Genomic DNA, 22761 nt, shown 5'->3' on the forward strand with positions numbered 1-22761 from the left:
ATTTTACAACACAAATAATAACAAACATCATCGACCTTATAGACAACAATTAGCGATAGCATAAACCCTAAAACCTAAACATTTTAGGTTTATAATTACAAGCGGTCCAATCCTGACCGTTCAAACACTTTGCATAGAATAAAACAATCTCAAACAGACCTAAAGTCATTCTGCATTGTCCATTCTTCACCGCATATGGAAATCAGTAACCCATCACGCTCTCTTCACATACCCCTAAGAGGAATGTTCATTCTCGAGGTAGACATTTAATACAATCGATCTTCACATGCAAGATCCTTAAGGAAATCCTTCACGTGCACAAAACTGATGTGGCATCTCAATCTCATTCTTATCTCTTAGCTAACTCATCACAAAATGTCACCGATTGCATCACACAAGCTAGATTGCCAAACCAAAAACCCTAGAGCTGAGAATACCAACCGGTAATCACACTTAGTGAAATCCTGACACCAGTCCACTTCATCCCTTCATACCGGTTCTCCTACTTGAACATCAATAACAACTTCTTCCAATCTTCATATTGGTTCACCTGCACTTATTGACATCAATGGCAACATACATTATCATCATACTAGTTCATCATATGCCAACAGAGACCCCTGGGTTAGATGAGGGTTGAGTTAGAGAGAAAGTCTCTAATCATGTGGTAAGGTTGAGTTAACCATTAATGGTTTGGGAGACTTTGGAGACAAATTTGTAGGAGCCTTACAAATTTGGGGAACTCAACAAGTTAACTTGTTGAAGAGATAAAGTCTTTAATGCATTTAGAAGACTTTCTTCCAAATTTACAAAGTGACTTCCCCAAAATTAGGGATGTGATATGATTAGAAGAATTAAGGCTGGTTAATTGGGATTTGAGGGCTTCTAGAAGAATGATTAGGAGATTATTGGAAAATGTAGGAGAATGCAAGTGGGGGTAGATTTCTGATTTATTTTTGAAATAAAGTGATTTATTCCAAAAAGATAGATGACAACTTGCAAATTTGATTTATTTAAATTGGAGAGGGCAAATGTAATTTTGATTAAAGGGGAAAGGGATATTTATTAAATAAAATGATTTATTTAATTAAAGGGTTGGATGTGGCTAGATAAATTTAATAAAATAAATTGAATAATCCATTTAATCAAATAGATGAAAGCGGGGGAATTAACTAAATAAGATTTAATTAATAGAGGAATGTGGTTTTAATGAATTAAACTAATATTAAATATTTATTTAACTAGATGGTCAGATTTATACGTCTACAAGAACAAATACCACCTCAAAATGGCTCAAAACCCTATCAAGAACAACTTGAATATTGTCACTATTTTTTGGTATAGTAGATATAACATATATACCCTTGTGAAAGAAAGACAAAGGGCAATTATCATCCTTTAAAAGAAAAGGTAGATAGAAACCACAAACATGAAGTATGTTGGAGGTATTTTTGCAATCTACATAAATCATTATCTTTTCAAAATCAACTTGTCTTTTCTCTTTAGTTGTTTACTTTTGCATACTATAGTTATTAACAATGCCTACCATAATTGGGTTCAACTTCCATCTCTAAATCATTAATTGCCAAATAAGAAGGTATAAAAACTCTTTTCAAGCATATCTCAAATGGTAAGCTAACATTACTCTTCTCTATAACGTCCTTTCTTGTACCACCATATTTGCACCCTACTACTTATACAATTTAGAGCCTATCTTCTTACTTGATCATAAAGCAACACTAAATAATTTTTTTTTTAATTGGACATTTGTCCTCCTCTCTTTGTCAAAGTTTCCAAGGAGTCCACTAACTTCCCTCAAGGCTTTGTTGTTGTTGCTTACCTTGTCTTGCAAATACTTAATCCTAACCTTTTTTTTACTCTATTCACAAAACTCAAATTTATATAGAAAATCACCTATTCACAATAATAGTAAAATATTATCTAATTACATGACATATATTTATGCATTATATTGATTTATAAAAGAATATTATTAACATATTATGTATTATCAAATATATACTAGTTAATAATAATTACTTTAATATTTATGATATACAATTAATACATAGTGTATAGTGTTGACATTATATAAAATTTTATATCAATCTAAATGAAGAACCAATAATAAATGTTTTAGGTACTTGTCAATCATAACAAACAATACATAATAAGTAAGTGGTATAATATTTAAATGGTGGTGTGAATAGAGATGCATCACTATGATGCCACTCTTGATAATAATGTTCAAAATACTTGTTATTTTAGTGCTACATAGTAAAAAGATAAAAATGTATTAATATTTTTTTTTGATATATGTGTTGGCTCAAATAAAAATTCAACTTTTTGATTAACTAAGATAAATGATATTTTTATTATTTTTATTAAAAATAGACATGTTTTACTTTGTTAATAATGAGAACGTGAAATACATTTATAAAGAGTTTTTGATTGGTTGGAATGAACTAATAGTAACAAGTTAAAGATTGTGCATCACTTTAATTGTCATGTTTGACAATGACTAATAGAGAAAAAACCTCTCACAACTACTTCATCAACAATATACAACCAAATGACCAATACATATGAAATTACTACCTCCATTAATTTAATTTGAAGTGAAAGTCAAGATAAGCAAAAATTATCCACATTAAACTCAACGACAAAAATTAATTCCTCATAAATTCAAACTTCACCAAAAGGTCCTCCACACTTTACCCATATTTTTCGTTTCTTTGTCGGTAAGAGAAGTTAGATGCTTTCCCCTGTTTCATACTTACAAACAAGAGTTCCCCGTTAACCGGCGTATGTATTGCTAACATACGAGCTTATCCGTAGATTTATACTTACCATACTGTATACGTATCTCTTTCTGTATTTATCTAACCTTCCGTGGAAGCTCGACATCCAAACCTCCTCTTTATTTAAGTGCAAATCGAGATCTTTCGAAAAGGGAATTGAGATGTCAGATTGCGACCAAAAAATTGCAATCCAGCAAATGAGGGCTTTCTCAGGTGTATGTTAAATTTGAGACGCGTAAGGAGGTAAGCCAAATGTAATTTTCGTGAGAAATCGGATAGACTCTGCAAAATTATCGAAGTTTTGGTTTTGCTTTAAAGTTTTAGAGGATCTTGTTCGCTGATCAAGGTTTTGGCTTTTAACTTTAACTTTTTTCGGGTTTTTCCTGTAAATAGCAGTCCGATTCCGAAATTTTTGGCCCCCTGCCGAAATAATCATCGATTGAATAAAAGTGGCCAAGGTTGTGATAAATCGGTTCGGAAATTGTACCCGGTTATTCCTAATTGGGTTTGTTTGACCCTGAAAAAGTGTCAATTACTTGGTGCTCGCTTTATCGGGTGTCTTTCAGCTTAGATTTTATCTCTGGGGGGTATTTATTCTTCTAAATTTACAGGATTGTTGCACCTGGCGTTGTTCTTGGGCACGTTTCAACCACCCAGTACTTTACCTCCTCCCTTGGGTGCACTGCAACTAAGATTGGATGCAGTAATTTGCCTCATTTAATTATGTAATAATTTAGCACTCCAAAATTGAATTTGGTAGTTTACTTCATTCAATTAAATGTATCAGTTTGTCCAGTTTAATATTCAACAGTTGTAAGCATGATCATATGGGGTCTGAACATGGGTTTTCAATATGAAAACCGCAGAGATTTACCACTTGTGCTCATCCATTATAATCTTCTTATCTTGTCTTTATTGTTCATAAAAGGGTTTGAATGTTACTTTCACAGTCTCAAGTGTTTGATAAATCACTTGTCAAAGAAGTATTCATTTGAGGTGGTTGTGGCACATACCTGACTAAAAGTATTTTTAAAACCAATATAGTCTTTGACTTGTATTAAGGTCGGTACCTTGCGTAAATAGGGGGATTTTGTACATGACGGTCAGAAACAAAATGCCTAATGTTGTTGAATAAGGTTATCATTTCATTGTTTTATCAAATACCCGTTGGCCTTCCCTACATGGCCAGGCTTTTCTATTTAGTGTAATTATGATGTTTAAGAGATGGAATTCGAGACTTTACTTGTGTTTTATCTGAGCATTTTATCCGACATCAGACTGCTGGTTTATTTCTGTTGTGATTTGGGGCCAATCGAATGCATTTTAGTAAGGGATTTAGAGGAATACTTTAAATTTGGGATTATTTGCATAGACAGAGGAAACGTATAGCTATAGGCTAATATTTTAAACAAAGCATAGTCGTATGCCTAACAATAATTAGGGCTTTGTAGGTGTATACTGCACGGGTGAATTGTTGAATTGTTGCTTTGATAGAAAATATTTAGAGCATCGAGGCACAAAATATTGGAGTCAATGGACCACCAGGAGATGGGAGAAGGAAAGGAGCATTTCTATGGTTTCGTGTCATCTGCATCGGGTTCTTCAGCCAATGGAAACCCTGGCCTTTCTCGGAGCAATTACAAGACAACTGAAGGTCCTTTGCAAGGATTTGATTTCACTTCAGATGATCTCCTCTCGAGTTATGACTACAACAAGAAGCAAAATTTTACTGATCATTATGTTGCACCATCCCGATTGGGAAATTCTTCAGCAGATAGCTACATGAGCAACATGCGTTCTGACAGAGTAAGACAACCTATCTTTTCTACTTAATGTTTTTGCCAAGACAGTATTTGAACCTAATAATCCAAATCTGTTAAAGAAGAACGAATTTACATACTTAACAAAGTTGTTCTGTGATAAATTCTACCAAGAGAAAAAATAATTCCGGAAGTTAATTGTAATTTTCTTTAGCATTTTCATTTAGGCTTGTGGGATCCACTCTTTCTATGCTCTTTTTCAGTGGGATACTGTGAGTTGTTACTTCTGGATTTCCTTAGTTTGGTATGCTAGGTGTCACAATTATAGAATGCGTTCAGGGGTATTGGCTTGGTTTGACCAGCTATTGGGCGGCCTTTATGTTTTTGGGTGGTTTTATTCGTTCTTCGAGTCGGCAGGTAAGCAAATGATAGGCAGTACCTCTGGTGTCATCTTAATTTGGTGAGAGTGCCTTGAGGATGAAGATATGTAAATTCAAATTGTTTTTTGTGTGAAGTGATATGTCAATGCTTTTGAATCTTTGAAGTAGTAAAGTAGATAATAACCTCCTTCGGAAGAGAAAATAAGCAACATTGCATTAAGGAAAGCCACTGTTGTAGAAGAATAAAATGCATCTAAAAAAAATTGTTTGCTGATTAAATTCATTGTTTTGTAAAAACGATCTTAAATTACTGCATGTGCCTTATAAATTATTTTCATAAGGTATGCATTGCAGGTCTGTCCAGTTATTGGTTCTGTGGCTGATATGTCTTTTGGCAGTCAAGAGTTTAATTATGTGACAATGCATCCACAACAGTGATTTACCATTGTTATTTTTTGACGGTAGTGATTTGACTCTCTGTGACAAGCACTACCATTTACAAAAAACAGTCTCACACTTTTTGTATACGTAGAAGACTGCACTTCTTAAATTTTTCTTTGGTGCTACAATGAAAAATCACAAAGGCGGATAAAATATTTTTAGTTGGAAATGACATCATCTTAATATTCTTTAACAACAATTTGTTCTGTAGATTATACATTTATTTGAGATTCTTGTTAAATATGAAAATGTTTGCAGTCTCTTTCCTGTACTGCTATTCCTAAGCTTTATTTTGATATGAAAGTTAGAGCATCTTTGTTAAAATCTGTCAATTTAGTTTTAAAATATCTCTCTTGTTTTCCCTTTGAATAGCAATTTCGGGAATCTAGAACTGCGAAGCCATATGCAAATGAGCAGTTGCAGGAGGAAGACAGTCGCTACAATGAAGTTATTGGAACTGTTGAACGGACTATGAAAAAATATGCAGACAATTTGTTGAAAGTTTTGGATGGTATGAGTAGCAGGTTATCACAGCTAGAATTGGTCAATGAAAGGCTTGAACGGTCAATAGGGGAAATGCGGGCTGATATGGAACATGATCACAATGAAACTGGTGAACGTTTCAGGATATTGGAGAATCATCTTCGAGAAGTAAGTCTTACCCGCTTCCTGTTCAGTTGAATATATATGAGTTTAGCTTTTGAATATGAGATTCGTGGACTCTATTTTTTAGATGTTACTGGAATCAACATTTCATTGATATTGGATGTAAATGGTGATTAACTTTATTTTAAGTCTTTTATTATTTAAACCCATTTTTTAGTTTCTCTATGCTTCTTGGGATTTCGAGGCCTGTTGGCGGTTCAGTTTTATATGCCAAGATTGTATTCTAGTTGCTTTAACCTACTTAACAGAATCCCCTCTGCTGAATTTGTTTTGACTGATCTTAATCTGTATCCCAAAGACAGTGTTGAATATGGCATTGAATCAATGCACCCTTTTAAGCAGATGATTATGATATCATTGCAGACTGAACAAACCTTTCCCTTCCTTTAATTTGCAGTTTCTTGCCTTAATTGGGCAGTAGTAGGGCTACTTAAATAATTCTAAAGAAGATTCTATAGTTATACTAACATTACGAAGATAGGTGACTCCACTTGGCTCAAAGCACCATCTCCCACCTTACTGCCTTCTTTTAAAGAATTTTTAAAGCTCTTTTCCTGTAGAAAATCAATTCATTATGTTGCTTCCTGAGATAGTAAGTGCTTGAGGTTGAGATGTTCAGTTGTAATAAAGAATTTTTTTCTTAAAAGAAACTCATGCTTTTTGGCCATTATATGCAGGATGGCCAACATCACCTTCCTATACATCAACATTCTTCTCTCTTTCATTCAAATTCAACTACGAAATGCAATAGGGAAATCATCTCGAGGGATTATGACACCAAGCTTGAATTTAAAAGATTTATAAAATATAAATGAAAGGCTAGGTAAAATCAGGAGTTGTTAAAACTAGAGTAGTCACTAGATCTTTCTTAAGCTCCATAAAAGTGATATGCAGACCAATTAAAAGCTTCACTTTTGGTGATATCAGTCAATGGTTATTTATGGCAGAGCCCATGAAATTGCAAAGTTTTTTGAATAGTGGAAATTATTAATGCTTATTACATCAATCCATGAAACGTGGTAGGGACTTTGAAAGTGCAAAAATGATTTCTCAAGAATTGTTAGCAACATCAATGAAATCTCAATATAATCTTCTCACGATCTTGTATTCATATCAGTATTCAATAGCATCAACTGGAGAAGTCACAAGATCTCTCTAGAACTCTTTAAAAGTGTTATGTGCAGCTAAAGCAAACCAATTAAAAGCTTCCCATCTGGTGAAGTCAGTCAACAGTTGCACATGGCAGAGAAATTTCTTACAAACCTTTGTTACAATCATTACAAGCCTTAGGATTTGTATAGTTTCCTGAACAGCAGAAATTGTTAATGCCTTGTTCATCAATCCTTGAAATGTGGTGGGGGTTTGTTAAGTCTGAAAGGGATGACCTGGAATTGATAGCAACTTAAATGAGTTCTCATTGTGGCCTTCTCTTGATCTTGGTATCTGAATCGTTGTTAGTATCTAAATTGGAGGTCAATTTTTAAGAAAACTATGCCTTATAACTCATCGAGCATATCATTGCTCTTGAGTATAGGTAACTTTTGCTGTAATAATGATCTTATTGAGTGCCTTTAAATTGATGGAAAGACAAGACAACCCATCCTTCTTCCTAGGGCCAACAGTGCAATGTAAGAGCACTTACTAGGGACAATGATCTAAGCCTTCTATGGCTCTCGTATAAGACTTTCAATCTAAGACTTCTAGGAGTCATTTTGTTGGAGTATTGGATGCTTGATAGGTTCAAAATTGATAATATGTTTAGCCCCTTGGTAGGTCTTGAAAAATTACCCCGTGCCCACAAATTAGCTTTGAAATTCTTGGAGCTTGCTCATGTGCATCAGAAGAGACTTTATACAATACAAGTAGATCATAAATCCATAACCTTTTTTCTTCAGAATTTTGTTCATTTGGTTTGAATCAATGTCTTGATTACATTTGGATTTAAGGGGATCTGATTACATACTCCTCCCGTTATTTGAATGCAAGGAATTGCTCTTGGTGAGTGATGGATGCTCCTAGTGAATACAACCATTTTACACCTGATACAACATCCACCCGCCAATATGAAAAACATTGAATTAATCCTTGAGGGTATAATCAGCCATTGTAAGCTTTGCACAATGTATCTCTCTTTGATATTCAATGCTGCAGCAACCCCATTCTCAAATAAGAATCTTTTAAAGATGCCTATTTGGACATCCAACGTGCTTTTTTGTTTCTCGTCAGAATGTTAAATCTTCTATCAAGGTTGAGGATAACTCAGATCTATTTCATTTTTGTATGGGAATAAGACTTGGAAAGTCTAACAAATTAAAAACAATCACTGCACAAAGTGACATTGATGATTCTGTTGTTTGTTCTTTAAGAAAGAACTGACTTTTTGGTTCACACTCGACATCACCTTGCTCAAAGCTATACTTGTTATTGGGTTTTGAATCCTGATATAGATTCACGTTGACATATGTTTGCAACCATCTAGAAGTTAATGTTGTTACATACATGGCCATTACCCCGAGGGTTTGTAGTTGGGGGTTTCACCTATTTCAGCTGGATGGTAGTGTTTTTTGACAAAGTACTGGACTTCTTTCTTTCCTTCTTGTAATGAAACATAGTTTCTTTTTTCCTACAACTTGAGATTTTCCTTTCTATAGCTTCTTCAAGGGTCTCTGTTTCATAACCAATGAGATAACACTTTCAAGAGTTCTATTTTTTAACATCCTTGACTCGGTTGAAATTCCTGACCGAAAGTTGGAGATCTAGATATCAAGCATCTTAGTTGGAGTCTAATCTAATTTTTCACTCCAAAACTTGGAATTTCCTCTATACTATTCCATTATCATATCAGTCTGTATGAAAAAAATGCATGTGTTCGTTATGCATCATCCCAGTTTTGATCTGTTCTTTATGTCAAAGCCTCAGCAAACTGAGAAAGACTACCAAGGTTTTAGCATAGACATCTACTTGTCCGTGGACAAGCTTCCCCATCAAGATGCTGTAAAGCTACATTTGGTTTCTCCATAGGGTCATAAATTTGCAACACCTTTAATACTATATGTAATTTGCGCAACTGTATCAGTATGCATACCTCCACTTCCCAAAATTGTATTGTGGGATCTTCATTTGTTTATCAAAAGAGGATTTCTATTAGCCTCCTTGTGCATCCAGTGCTCACCTCAAGAGTTGATGTCTTCTTCCTAGATCTACTGTCCTTTTCCCAACAGAGGTCAACTCGTTTATATATGTCATGAACTCTGCTAGCAATCCTATCAGCTCCTAGTCATAAACTTTGTAGTTATTTTTAGGAGAAGTCGGAATCCCTCTTGGCATTTTGATGTGGTGGTGAGAACTGGTAGAAGCTCTGATTTGACTTGGTATATTTCTAAACTCTGTGAGAAACTAATGACGAAAATATTGAATAGTAGAAATGTTTCATGCTTTATTATGATGTGCATAGCTTGATTAAAAGCCTTGAAATTTCAATCACATTCTCTGGAAAAAGTTATTTCTATGTCATTTTAAAAAATGTCAATGTATATAAGATATTTCTCTTCAAATAATTGGTTTGCATAAGGTTATTCCATGCTCAAAAATAAAGGTGGAAAGTCCCTTTCCTATGGGTTGGGGGCATCTTCATTTTTTTTCTATAATTTGTATAAAAAATGTGACAAAAAATTGAATAATGGGATCTTGCATTATAATTCTAAGAAGATTATTCAGATTGAAATGGGGTTGTCTCGACTCTCTATGTTGACCAGTTGGCCTCATTTGCAGCTGCCGTCTGTGGGGGAAAATGGCTAGTGTTAGAGAGGCATCCGTTTTGCATGTTAAATCTGCTGTGGAGCCCAGGGGAAGGGTATCCAGAAGGGTAGAACATTATGAACGTTTGTGTATGTTTCTTGTGTATCTTACGAGCATACTGTTATCTAGCAATGTAGAATGGTGTGTGGTGTTGTCCTTAAGTTGTGAATGAGCTTGTGTGATTCTGTGAGATTCTAGTTGAGTCTTGTCAACTATAATTTGTAATCTTGAAGACCTTCATGAGTACTACATCTTATAGACACTTTTGAGCCTTGAGGCCTTGGACTTGAAGATCACTAAAGTGCATTTTTCTTCTAAATAGTGAGGAACACTCTAATTGGCTATGAATTAAGGATAAGGAATCCCACATGTTTGGTTCCAAAATCACTACTCACATTTGTGAAGGGATCAATCCACTTCAAGGCCCAGGGTATGTTGTTCTTGAAGGTGGGTAGACTAGCTCATCAACAAATATTGAGTGATAACAGGCAAATTGCTAAGAGTGGATATTCTCTCTTTCACATTGGGCTTAGTTAGTTCCGAGAAGTAATATTTAACAAGATTTAATCACAACTGGAGGTTTGCAAATAGGGAAACATGTTGTAGTATTCAATGTCACTAATCAAATCAAAATTACGTTCACACCAGCAAATGTGGTGAGAGAAAACCCTAAGCTAAGAATTTGTTGCACTTGTTGCTTGGAAGTCTTCTTGAATATCCACAATTGGCCTAGGAGATATTTAATTGCAAATATTTGTTGACAATAGTTGCCTCTTCATGAATTGCTCTGTGCATGTATGTGTAAGGATTGAAATCCTAGATCTTGCTCAATGTTGCAGTTGTGTGGACATGGAGAAATGACCAACTTTTGATATGTCAAATGAACTCATATGTAATGTCCCCGATTGGGATTAACCTTAATTTAGTCCTGAGACATCAATTTTAAATTAAAATGAGAAATTTAATATATTAATAAACAGAACTTGATTAGAACCGAATATATTTTATTATCATATTGAATTTAAAATTTAAGAATAATTCAGAGAGTAGAACTTATCTTGATAAGTTTCCCGGATTTGACCATGGAGGATATGTTATGACTGATGGAGTTAATGATGCATTGATACACATATGCAACTTTTATTTGTGGCTGATCTGAGATTATATGCAGTCCCAGATATCCTCTTTATAACAAACGCAAATAATATGCTGCTGAATAGACCCAAACTGATCACTTGTCTGATATATTAACTTTGTAATGGCGATGATCCAATGATGGGGCTGTACTGTTGCGGTTTCTGATATAACTCTGTCACTTGTGTGATATATATGATGCCATTCCTGATACTAATCCATGTAATCATGCGAACTGGTTTACTGACTCTGCTCTAAAGAGCACACGATTATACTGAGAGGGGGGGTGAATCAGTATAATAATGTTTTTCAATTTAATACTTTGTAATCAATTAAAATAAGCATGCATATGAACACAATAACACAAGATTTAAGTGGAAACCCACTGTGGGAGAAAACCACTGAAAATGTTTGCTATATATATATTTCTTTTACAATGTCCATAGGCACCAACCCCTAACTCTGTTTGTGAGCACCAACCCACTGGAAGCACCAACTCCCAAATCTGAATTCGTGAGCACCAATCCACTGGAGGCACCAACTCCCACTTCTGAATTTGTGAGCACCAACCCACTGGAAGCACCAACTCCTCAATCCAGAATTAGTGAGCACCAACCCACTGGATATAAATCTGATTTTCCACCTTCTGAATGTTGTTACTACAACTGATGATGGACACCTAATTTCCTTCTTTAAACTGCTATAATTTTCTTCTTCACTTAAGCTTTAAAGGCCTGAGTATAATCTGATTTCTGTCTTCAAAAACTGTGCATATATCTGAGAATAACCTTCCACCAATCTGATTATGAAACTGTCATAAGGCTGTAATATAATTCTGATCAAACTTTCTTCATAAGCGGTATATATATATCTGCAAACAATCTTGTCTTAGTCTTCTCCTTAATACTGAGATTATATTGCTTTTGAATCTGCTTATTTTAATCCAACGGTATGTACTTTCAGACTTTCAATATGCCTGTGTATATTAAAAATATCTTTAATAATACATACACAACATTTTTTTTTTTCACAATTATTTTCTGAGCATCCTTTTTTTAATTTTTTTCTCACACCACTAATTGTCAGCAGGTTCTTATATTTCCAGCATTCTCTTCTACATCTACAGCTGTATATACTTATTATCTAATCAGCACACGTACACCCACAAATTTCTTTTTATTTATAATACGAGCACTCTCTACACATACAACACTCTACTTCGCAAATGATAGACTATATTTATAGTCCTTCGAATTCTTCAAAAAGACATCATTCTTCATTCATTAACGGAGGTGCCTCTTTTCCAAAGAGTTGTATCCTTCTATAAAGATCTTTCTTTTGATGGATTTTAACTTTTAATTAACCTTTTAAGAGCATGGATAAGTTCAAACCTTTTATCAAATATGATCGCATCTTTTTAAAACTTTAGTCACATTCTTTACGAACTGTGCGTGTATCATTAACTTTGCTTGCCATGTTAATATTAGTTAATAAAATCGATATTATCGATGCCATATTTCATAACTATTATTAACCATCTCCACCGAAATAAATAAAGACTACTTAATTTAATCTTTATTATATTTTTCATTTTCACGTCTTCAAACAATGAATCGCTGCACTCTTAAGTCATATTCGTTGCTATTTGTCTATATCGCATATGATGATGATCATTTCATATTCAAAACTTTAATCGCTTCTTCATAATTTTAATTCTTTATGAACTTGCATGAAATCGTCTTTTTAGCGTTCATGTATATTAGCAATCGCTCCATATCATTTTAATATTTGTTCCTTCGCACCATTCATCGCATCCTCCATTAAGCTTTATTTGATGTTCAATGCAATGAATGTAATTGTCTCTAATCACACAGTTGCTGTGTCTTCTGCTATGGCCATGATTGTGCCTCAAACCCATGATCTACTCATCTCCTATCCACGTCCTCCTCCATACTCCACGCTAATAATTATGAAATAAGTCAACCAGTGAGTGGCAAATAGAATGGCAAGTGTATTTGCCTTAATAATCTCTGTTGTCTTTTATCTAATAAATATGATGAGGTTGCCATAATATTAATTGTCCTTTGTCTTCAACAAATCATTGATAGAGTTCGTCTTTAGTATGCTGTATATATGTGTTGAGTCTTTAGTCTTTAATGACATCAATGACAATATTTCCATAATGAGTCTTTAGAGTTCGTCTTTAGTATGCTGTATATATGTGTTGAGTCTTTAGAGTTCGTCTTTAGTATGCTGTATATATGTGTTGAGTCTTTAGTCTTTAATGACATCAATGACAATATTTTATTATCATATTGAATTTAAAATTTAAGAATAATTCAGAGAGTAGAACTTATCTTGATAAGTTTCCCGGATTTGACCATGGAGGATATGTTATGACTGATGGAGTTAATGATGCATTGATACGTGTATGCAACTTTTATTTGTGGCTGATCTGAGATTATATGCAGTCCCAGATATCCTCTTTATAACAAACGCAAATTATATGCTGCTGAATAGACCCAAACTGATCACTTGTCTGATATATTAACTTTGTAATGGCGATGATCCAATGATGGGGCTGTACTGTTGCGGTTTCTGATATAACTCTGTCACTTATGCGATATATATGATGCCATTCCTGATACTAATCCATGTAATCATGCGAACTGGTTTACTGACTCTGCTCATATACATATTCCTTATGCAACCGATTATGTGCCTATGGCAAGTGCCCCTCGAGACTTATCAAACTGGATGAAGGATTAAGAAATAAACTCCACCACTGTAATGTTCCCTACTAAGGAGGCTGCCAATTCCTGTAACTTAATAATAGTTCTGATCTGATCTGATTGATGATCCAGTCACTGGATGCTTTTGACTCCTTTCCTTTATATCTCTCAATGTGAGGGTGAGGTCACACCTCTTCATTATGGATGCCCTTTGGCAAGAGACACACCCTTTCACCTTTCGCACCCTTTGAAAGAGTGCAACTCTTCGTTACTTCTGCCCTTTGAAAGGGACACAACCTTTCACAATCAGATCTGCACTTCTTACTTAAATCAGATTTGCACTTCTGATTCCCAAATTATCCCCTTCTCAAAATGAGGTTCTCTTCTCCCTTTTATATCCCATGTTTGAGGGAGTCACAACTTTTCCTTCCAGGTCTTTTTACCATTCATTAACTTAAATAAATTTTAATTATATTTAATTATATTATTTTATATTTTAATTTAAATTTTATTTTTATTCTTTTCTTTTTAATATTATTATTATTATTTATTATTAAATTCTATTCCAAAGTGGGGACATTACATCATAACACTTCATTTGGCCCTTGAATCCACATGGGAAATTGACTTATAGATAGATTCCATGAATGAAATTCATTGAAATGACAGCCTGGAGCTTGTGTGGAAACTGTTCATGTTAGAAACTCAATTCATTGCATTAATAGTGACATCGCCCTCTTCATCTTCCATGTTTGAAAGTATGTGTGAATCCACACTCTACTATGAATAATTATTTTTGGATGGGAAAACCCCTTTGAAGTAGTTGCAGTGTCAAATCTGGTTATTAATGGTAACTTGGGTCGTGCAGGGAAGTTTGCAGGAGTGAACAATCCAAAATGCAAGAGTTTTGGGTTTTTGGGCATGTCAGGGATTGAGGGTACATCATAGCTCATGCCTAAAGCAAGCAAATAAAGGTATTTCCACATCACCAACTTTGAAAGGTTACATAAAGGGAATTATTAGGAATCAAGAATACCAAGGAAATCAACCCACAAGGCATGCAAATAAAGATTGGTCCAAACTCATGAACCCAATAATATAACGTAGTGGGAAATGTTGGAAGTCAGGGATCAGGTATACCAAACGTAAAGGATGCATGTAAAGAAATGACTGGAACCATGATTTCAAGAGGTAATTTAGTGTAAAGCATTGGAGTGCGGGGGTTTGAGAAAAATAATGCCTGTAAGAGAGTCTGAAACTTCGATAAGGACAAGGGAAAGAGCGAGGGTCAAGGAAAAGGTATGCCAAGACAGGAAACTCAGAAACACCGAATTTAGCAGTATTTGGAGTTTGAACAAAAAATCTCAAGTTTGATTTTCTTCGTTTTTTTCCAACTTCCAACAGATGATAGGCCTATAGGGAATAATGGAGAACAACACTTATCTGGATTTTGGCAAAAGGGAGTAAAGCAAAATTTGGCTATTAGATTGAGTCCCAACACCACATGCATTATTTTGAAGCTTCTGATCTATTTTTGAACTTTCAAGAGCTTGCTAATGTAACCTTGGGCTCGAAGTTTGAAAAGGAGAATCTTACTCTTATTATTAATTTTTCTTTTCGTCAGGGGCAAGTCTTCATTAACATTCACTTTTATTAAGAAACCATTGATCTTTACTTTGAAGAGATATGTCTTATGGTGAACAGCATCATGCCCCTGCCATGGAGACTTAGACAAACCAATCACATAATTAATAAATAGAATTTAAGCAATGAAACAAATATGATAGGGCTGACTCAAAATAAATGAATTTGCATTTAATAAAATTTCATTTAATTCAAGTGGGCTGACCCCTTGATGCCGGCTGACCTGGAAGGAATATAATAAAACAAAATTAAATTAAATCTATTAATAAGCGAGGCCGACCTCTTGTGAAAGATCGTCTCCGTTCAAGAAGAGGTGCAATAAGATATAAAAGGAAGGTAAGACAAGGAAGTGGGGGGGGGGTGGGAATTAAGAAAATAAATATCATGCAGATTTAGAGCAGATTTAAGGAGCAAGCCTTAAGAACGGAAATTAGCAGAACTTAAGAGTTCTTTGTACATAGCATGATGGATATTATCTGCTTATTGATGATTAATAATATGCTGTTGCTTATGACTGTTTAATAGGTGACATAATATATGATGTTCTATACATATTCTTTTTTTCAACCATGGTAGGGGTAATGAGGGATTACAAGGAGGGAATGGCAATGGGGTACTCTTCTAGGTACGCCACCTCATGGTCCCATGAGACCAAGGGGTTACAAGGGGTACTGCCTTTGGGATTAGAAGGGATGGACTTTTGGGACACCCTATTGTGAATACTCCTCATCCCCCTAACATGGTGAATTAATATACCAAGAAGTCCAATTATAGGAAGTGGGAAATGGATGGCAATATGAAGGGGAATGGATATAGGACACCTCACTTGTGATTAAGTTGATATTTTTGCTATATGCTTCAATGATTTCTAACTAAAAAGATCTTCTTAATGAATTATTGTTGTAAATGGGTTCCTAACTTGTTTTGAATGGCCTCAACCAGGTGAAATATATCTCTAACCCTGCTCCTGCCCATCTGGGAATTGTGATTTAGGGCTAAATTAGGGCTTTCACAAATAGGGGACATTACAAATGGTATCAGAGCATGATCCTTCCAGCCTGCAGGGTAAAAGATGAATCAATGAATGCACCTACCTTATATCTATGTGTATGCTCCTTGTTTGGCTCATTCATACCTGATGTGTTTCCAGCATGTGTTATTGTTGGTTGATCTAGAATATGAGAATAATGAGGGTGAACCAGCAGATGTGAATTTGTTTAGAAAAGAACAGTGCATTTAAGGTCGTAGATGTGTGTCATGCTTCTAATCCTCATCTTAATAAATAAGTTCTTGCTTTAATGATAAAAGATATCTACAATATTATGCAAACATTGGGACAACCTAATCGAAGCCAATTGTATTACAAGAAGGATCTGAAGATTACATATCTTCAAGGGTTAGGGATCTTCGTGTTGAAAAGATTTGGTTAAAATTGTTATTTCTTGAGGACAAGCAAATTTGGGAATGGCAGACTGTCATGCTCCTGCCATGGAGACTTTGACAAACCAATTGCATCTTTAATAAATAGAACTTAAGCAATGAAACAAATATGATAGCGCCGACTCAAACATTAGTAAGTAATAATGCTGGGCGTCTAAAGTGATAGGGCCAACTCAAAATAAATGAATTTGATTTTAATTCAAGTGGGCTGACCCCTTGATGCTGGCCGACCTGGAAGGATTAAAATAAAACAAAATCAAATTAAATCTATTAATAAGCAAGGCTGACCTCTTCTGAAAGATTGCCTCCCTTCAAGAAGAGGTGTAATGAGATATAAGAGGAAGGTAAGACAAGTGGGGGGGGATTAAGAAAATAAATATTATACAGATTTAGAGCAGACTAAGGAGCAGACCTTAAGAACAGAAAATAGCAGAACTTATCTGCTCATTGATGATTAATAATATGCTGTTGCTTATTACTGTTTAATAGGTGACCGTGACATAATATAAGATGTTCTATATATATTCTGTTTTTCAACCATGGTAGGGGTAATGAGGGATTACAAGGAGGGGAACGGCAATGGGGTACCTTCTAGGTACGTCACCTCAAGGTGGTGACCGAATGGTCCCATGAGGACAAGGGGGTACAAGGGGTACTGCCTTTGGGCTTAGAAGGGATGGACTTCCAAGGCACCCTATTGTGAATACTTCTCACTCCCCTATCATGGCGAATTAATATACCAAGAAGTCCAATCATAGGAAGTGGGAAATGGGTAAGATGAGGGGGAATGGGTATAGGACACCTCATTAGGTACACCTCTTCATATGGATGGCACAGGCCACATGAAGCCAAGAGGGATGGCGTATCCGCTCTTGGGCCTAGGGTAGAGGATCTTTAGGATACTCTATCAAGTCACCTTATCCTAGCTCTCCAATGGTTGAGCTTCCTCAAACATATTTGAGATATCTTATGATTAAGTTGATATTTCTGATATATGCTTCAATCATGTCTAACTAAAAAGATCTGCAATATGAATTATTATTGTAAATGGGTTCCTAACCTGTTTTGCAGGGCCTCAGCCAGGTGAAAGATATCTCTAAGCCTGCTCCTGCCCATTTGGGAACTGTGATTTAGGGCTAAATTAGGGCTTTCACAAATAGGGGACATCACAAAGACTGAAGTAGTGTGCATGAGTTGAGGCCAGCATTTTCACATTAAAATATATATAATGGAGAAGCATTTGTTCTCTTATCTCTTATAGGATGATATTTACTTAACTGTTTTAATCTTCAGTGAGACTATGATGCTAAAAAGGATATTGATGGACCAATAGAACTTTCTAGTGGCTAATTATATTCATGCACTCCTGGCCTATATACGAAGTTCATTTGAGTGTCAAGGATAACTGGATAGCTTCATTCATCAGAGCAAGTTTGAGTGCATCTGACGGTCAAGTAGGACAGATTTAGATGTGCCTGATCACTTATTGATCAATACTACCTGGAAGAAAAATGCCTATCATATTTCTCATGTTTTTGGTATAAGGCCATTGAGGGTTTGGCTAGACTTGGAGGCTAGACTTGGAGACGTCAAGCTAGTGACAGCGATTCTGATTTCAATTGCCTAGTAGAGCTAGATAGCATGCAACTGAGAGGAAGATGAACTATAGAATAAGTAAAATATCAACCACCTTAGTAATAATGACAACTTGCATTCCACACCATGTCTCCAAGATTTTCTCCCCATTCATAATCTACAGTAGAGATGGCTTGATGGTACCCTTGTTCATTATCTTTCTGAGATATTTGAAAGGATAATTTTATTCTTCTTGGGAGTAAATTGTGAGTAGGCATATTACACATAGCTTTATAGAGTTTACAGTAGAAGATGTTACACTAAGCTTTACCGAGTTAAAAAAGTCTCTTTTATCAGCAACATGTTGAATGGCATTAATGAAATATCAAGATTTGCATCAGAAGTTCTAGCTTCTAAATACCGTCTTTGCTTGGGGCTGCAGTTTCACAAGTGCTGATGGTAAGTAAACATATATTCTTCTTGCTTTGGAACTCATAATTTCACTGGCCAGGGAAGGAAGTTATGTAGAATTCAATCATCATCAATCAGATTTTTACAGAAGAGATTCATGTCGAAGGATCCATTAGCTGTATTCCCTTTGTTATTTGTATGTAAGAGATTTAAGATTGCCATCTTCTGTGGCTTGGATACTTGTGCAAACCCATTTTTGACCCCTCGAAACATTGAATCTATTTTTTTATTAGTCTCTATTTATTATGATTCTTAATATAAATTAAGCAAGTGGCATATTGGACATCATGTTCAATTTTTTCTTATTCCTCAGTTTTGAGAAAAACCAGAGGATGCAGAATCTCACACGTTTCTTTATATAGTTGTTTTTAAGTAATGTTTATTTCCTGAGCATCTGTTAGATTTTTCATGAAACAGAAAAAGTATCTTTTTGACATTTACCACCCTTAAGTTCTTTGGAACACGTTATAGATCTTCTCAATTCTTGTTCAACAATCTATCATATTTGGAATGATACCATTGTAGGACATGCAATGCCTACAGTTGGACTCTCAAACGAATGTCATTTTGTTAAATTTGTGGAAGCTGAAATGATAACAGGACTTAATATGTGGACTGTAAGGAATCTATTTTGTTTTGGTGTGCCGTGTTCCAACTAGTTCTCAGTATTAATAGTAATTACTAATTTCATATAGCTAGTTAAATGATCTATCATTGTGTTGTAATTAGGTTCACAGAACAGTACAAATTATGCGGGATAAGCAGGAGATTGTAGAAGCCCAGACAGAACTGGCAAAGCTTCAGCTTGCACGAAAAGAATCATCCAGCAATTTGCATGGTTCTGAAGACAAATCTCTTGCATCTAGTACTCTATCAGAGGTTAAACAGGACCACACATTTCAACCTCAGAATGTTCAGGCACAACATCGATCATCACATCCTGCCTTGCCTGCCTTGCCTGCCTTACCTGCACCTCAGCAACCAAGTCCATCCCATTCATTGCCCATGCCAACTCCTGAACAATGTCAACCTTCTTTATCACAACAACAGCAACCTGCCCAGGGAAATATGATGCAGCAATCTCCAGTTACACCCTTTCCACAACAAGTTGTACAATCGCAACAACCACCTAATGTAATGGTAATGCAACCATACCCACCACAACAGCCACAACAACAGGGACAGATCCAGCAGGTACCTCAAGGACCACAGATTGCCCAATTGCCATATGCTCCACAACCACCAGTACCACAAACTCAAAATCTACAATATACCAATCAACCACCTCATATTCAGAATGTATCGAATCAAAGTTCACAACCACATGTTCAACGGACACATGCTCCACAAATGGCACAACTCCAAGCCCAATCACGACTGCAACTGCAACCACAACCACAGATGCAGCTTCAACCTCTTTCTCAACAGACACATTTGTCACAGCAGGCTCATATGCGACCTAATGTATATCCTGGCCAAACACATGGAGCTTCTCCTGAAGCATTTTCCTATGCCTCAGAAAATGCAAACCAGCAGACACAGCCATCTTATCAGGTTGGTTCTTCTGAAGCTTCGACTTATAATTATGGAAGCCCTGCGCATTTCATACAGCCATCTTCACAAGGGCAGCTTACCATGCAGTTACCACGTCCTCAACTCAATCAAGGTGTATCACAAACCAGTGATGGTGGCAGTGCTAGTTCTGCTCTAGTGCCACTGCCAGCTGGGCATCCAATGCATGGATTTTCAGCATATAATTTACCTCCTAGACCACCTTCTGGTCCATATGGTGTAGCATTTTCTGTGGGTCCACAAGTGAATCCTTTTCCAGGAGCTTATACAAGATTTCCTTCTCCTCAGCAAGCTCAACAATATGCACAACCTAGTGCTAATGCGGTACCTAATACCAGTGGAGGTCATTTGCCATCTACTCGTGCTTTTGATGAACTGATTGAACAAGTGACAGGAATGGGTTTTTCAAGAGATCAAATTCGAAGTGTGATTCAGCAACTGACAGAAAGTGGGCAACCTGTAGACATGAATTCAGTGCTAGACAGGTTGAACAATACAACAGGACCATCACAAAGAGGCTGGTATAATTGATTAATGAGCAAAGGAAGCTTATGCGTGTGCTTGTACCTGATCGTATGCTCTATTTTAAATTTTAATGTTTGGATTTTGGTCAGGGCAAATTCTGAATTTTCAAAGCCTAACAACAAAATGTAAAATTTGTTATTGTAATTAGGGTGTTTTATAGTAATGTGTTAGTCTGCACCTTCTGCAATAAAAAGGTACTTCAAACTCGGAATGTTCACATGCTATTGGAGCCACGGTAGAAGGCTCATCTGAGCTTAATTTGTTTGTTGTTGGCAGATAAATAATGGAAAAGGATGAAAGGATTGTTCCTAATTTTCACTGTGTTTCATTCAATGTATATTTTGATGCACCAGATCAAGTTTTTCTGAAACATGTATTTTTTGTGCTCTAAATCATACGGAACATTGCATTCTATACAGAGAAGTTTCTGGGAAGGCAAAGATCAACAAACAGAATCATTGTCAAGATTTTTAATTTGTGATCGCTTGAGTTCAATGCTACCGAACTTACAATAAAAAGTTTTATCTAAACAAGAATTAGTGATTGAAAAGTGGCAAATTGGAACTTGATGTGTTCCAAGCACAAAGTTCCCCTTCAAGCTAAAAATAGTATTGAATTCCATTTCACCTCTCTATGTAAAACATGTTACTTTGGCTTGGATTGCCTGAAAAACATCTATCAAATTTAACTGGAGCATTTCTGTTCATTTTGAAATTCGTTTATGGCAAATATCATGTTTTTAACAGAAAGGTATATTGCACTGCGCAAATTATCAATTATATCATTATTCCACTGCAATTCAAGAAGAAGAATGTTTTGACAAGTTGTGATGTGTGTATTTGTGCCTAGTTGACAATACTTGTTAGACATGATATTTATTATTGAAGAAAAGCAATCTCACATTCACTGGGATTATGGATTGCATTTTGCTTGTTCATATCTTCCTTATCAACGTGGAATTTTTTTAAAATGCAATTGATAAATAATTAAGTACTTGTGCAATATTTTACAGAAACAACGTAATCCAAACAAACCCGTTATAAGTTGCAGAAAGGGACGGGATTTGTCTTGCCTCGATTTAGTCATTTTCATAATTTTGACTGTAATAACCAATATCGTTATATGCTTCTGTAAAATACATGCAGTTGAGTCCAGAAGCATATCACAATATTCATCATGAACTGTGGAAATTTAGTCTCTGGTGTAATAACCAAACTAAACTAGTTGTTTTTTGTTAATTTGTTGTTTCACATTTCGAGAGCACACATTTTGGTAACCACACCTGGTTGCTAATTATTTTTTTTCACTTCTTTCAACTGAGGAACTATGTTAAACAGTTGGCGTGAATGGAAGGGTTTTGTTTGCAGGCGTATGTACCTACTGACAGTTTTTTCATTAATGCAACATTCAAAAACTTGACATTCATACATGAAGTGATATTAACAGCAATGGTTTACTAAATATCAACTACAGTAACTGTTGTCATAACAGAGATGCCTTAATTTTAACAATCACAGAGATGCGCTGAGTAGAAGTAAACAATGATCCCTTATAACAAACTGCTGTTCAAAGCACATTTGATTAATATTGTTTGCTTTCTTTAATATGGAAATAAATCAAACAACATATGCATCAGCAATATCACCTCACAGTAGATGACCAAAACTGGTGGTTTGTTTCCACATTGGGATGTTGAAATGAAAGTTCACAACAGCACTTTTAATATTCAACATAATGTAAAACATTCCCGCACAGCAATGTACCCAATTTCTTTTCCAAATTTCTTAATAGTCAATGTTAATGTTTTGGGAATACTGTTCGA

The 22761-nt window shown here is 35.4% G+C and overlaps 1 protein-coding gene across 4 annotated transcripts; it reads left to right on the forward strand.

Annotated features, from left to right (window-relative positions):
• The first annotated feature begins 2712 nt into the window (after positions 1-2712).
• Positions 2713-21413, forward strand: LOC131070468 (glutenin, low molecular weight subunit). 4 transcript variants are annotated; one of them, XM_058006031.2, is made up of 4 exons: positions 2713-3044; positions 4253-4607; positions 5755-6033; positions 19572-21413. In XM_058006031.2, the coding sequence occupies exons 2-4, from the start codon at positions 4335-4337 to the stop codon at positions 20943-20945; spliced, it is 1926 nt and encodes a 641-aa protein (XP_057862014.1). In that variant the 5' UTR covers positions 2713-3044; positions 4253-4334; the 3' UTR covers positions 20946-21413. The 4 variants fall into 4 exon arrangements, with proteins under 4 accessions (XP_057862014.1, XP_057862013.1, XP_057862015.1 ...); XM_058006030.2 differs by having other exon boundaries at positions 2793-3044; positions 4243-4607; XM_059218381.1 differs by lacking the exon at positions 2713-3044 and adding an exon at positions 3098-3526.
• Positions 21414-22761: the final 1348 nt, after the last annotated feature.

Source organism: Cryptomeria japonica, chromosome 3 (assembly GCF_030272615.1).
Source record: "Cryptomeria japonica chromosome 3, Sugi_1.0, whole genome shotgun sequence".
NCBI lineage: Eukaryota > Viridiplantae > Streptophyta > Pinopsida > Cupressales > Cupressaceae > Cryptomeria > Cryptomeria japonica.

Bases quoted from the DNA above. Each gene is read 5' to 3' on its own strand.
- LOC131070468 (XM_058006031.2), top strand. From the start codon at position 4,335: ATGGACCACCAGGAGATGGGAGAAGGAAAGGAGCATTTCTATGGTTTC. The intron at 4,608-5,754 runs GTAAGACAACCT...CCCTTTGAATAG, and splicing joins GCAACATGCGTTCTGACAGA to CAATTTCGGGAATCTAGAAC. The intron at 6,034-19,571 runs GTAAGTCTTACC...TGTTGTAATTAG, and splicing joins TGGAGAATCATCTTCGAGAA to GTTCACAGAACAGTACAAAT.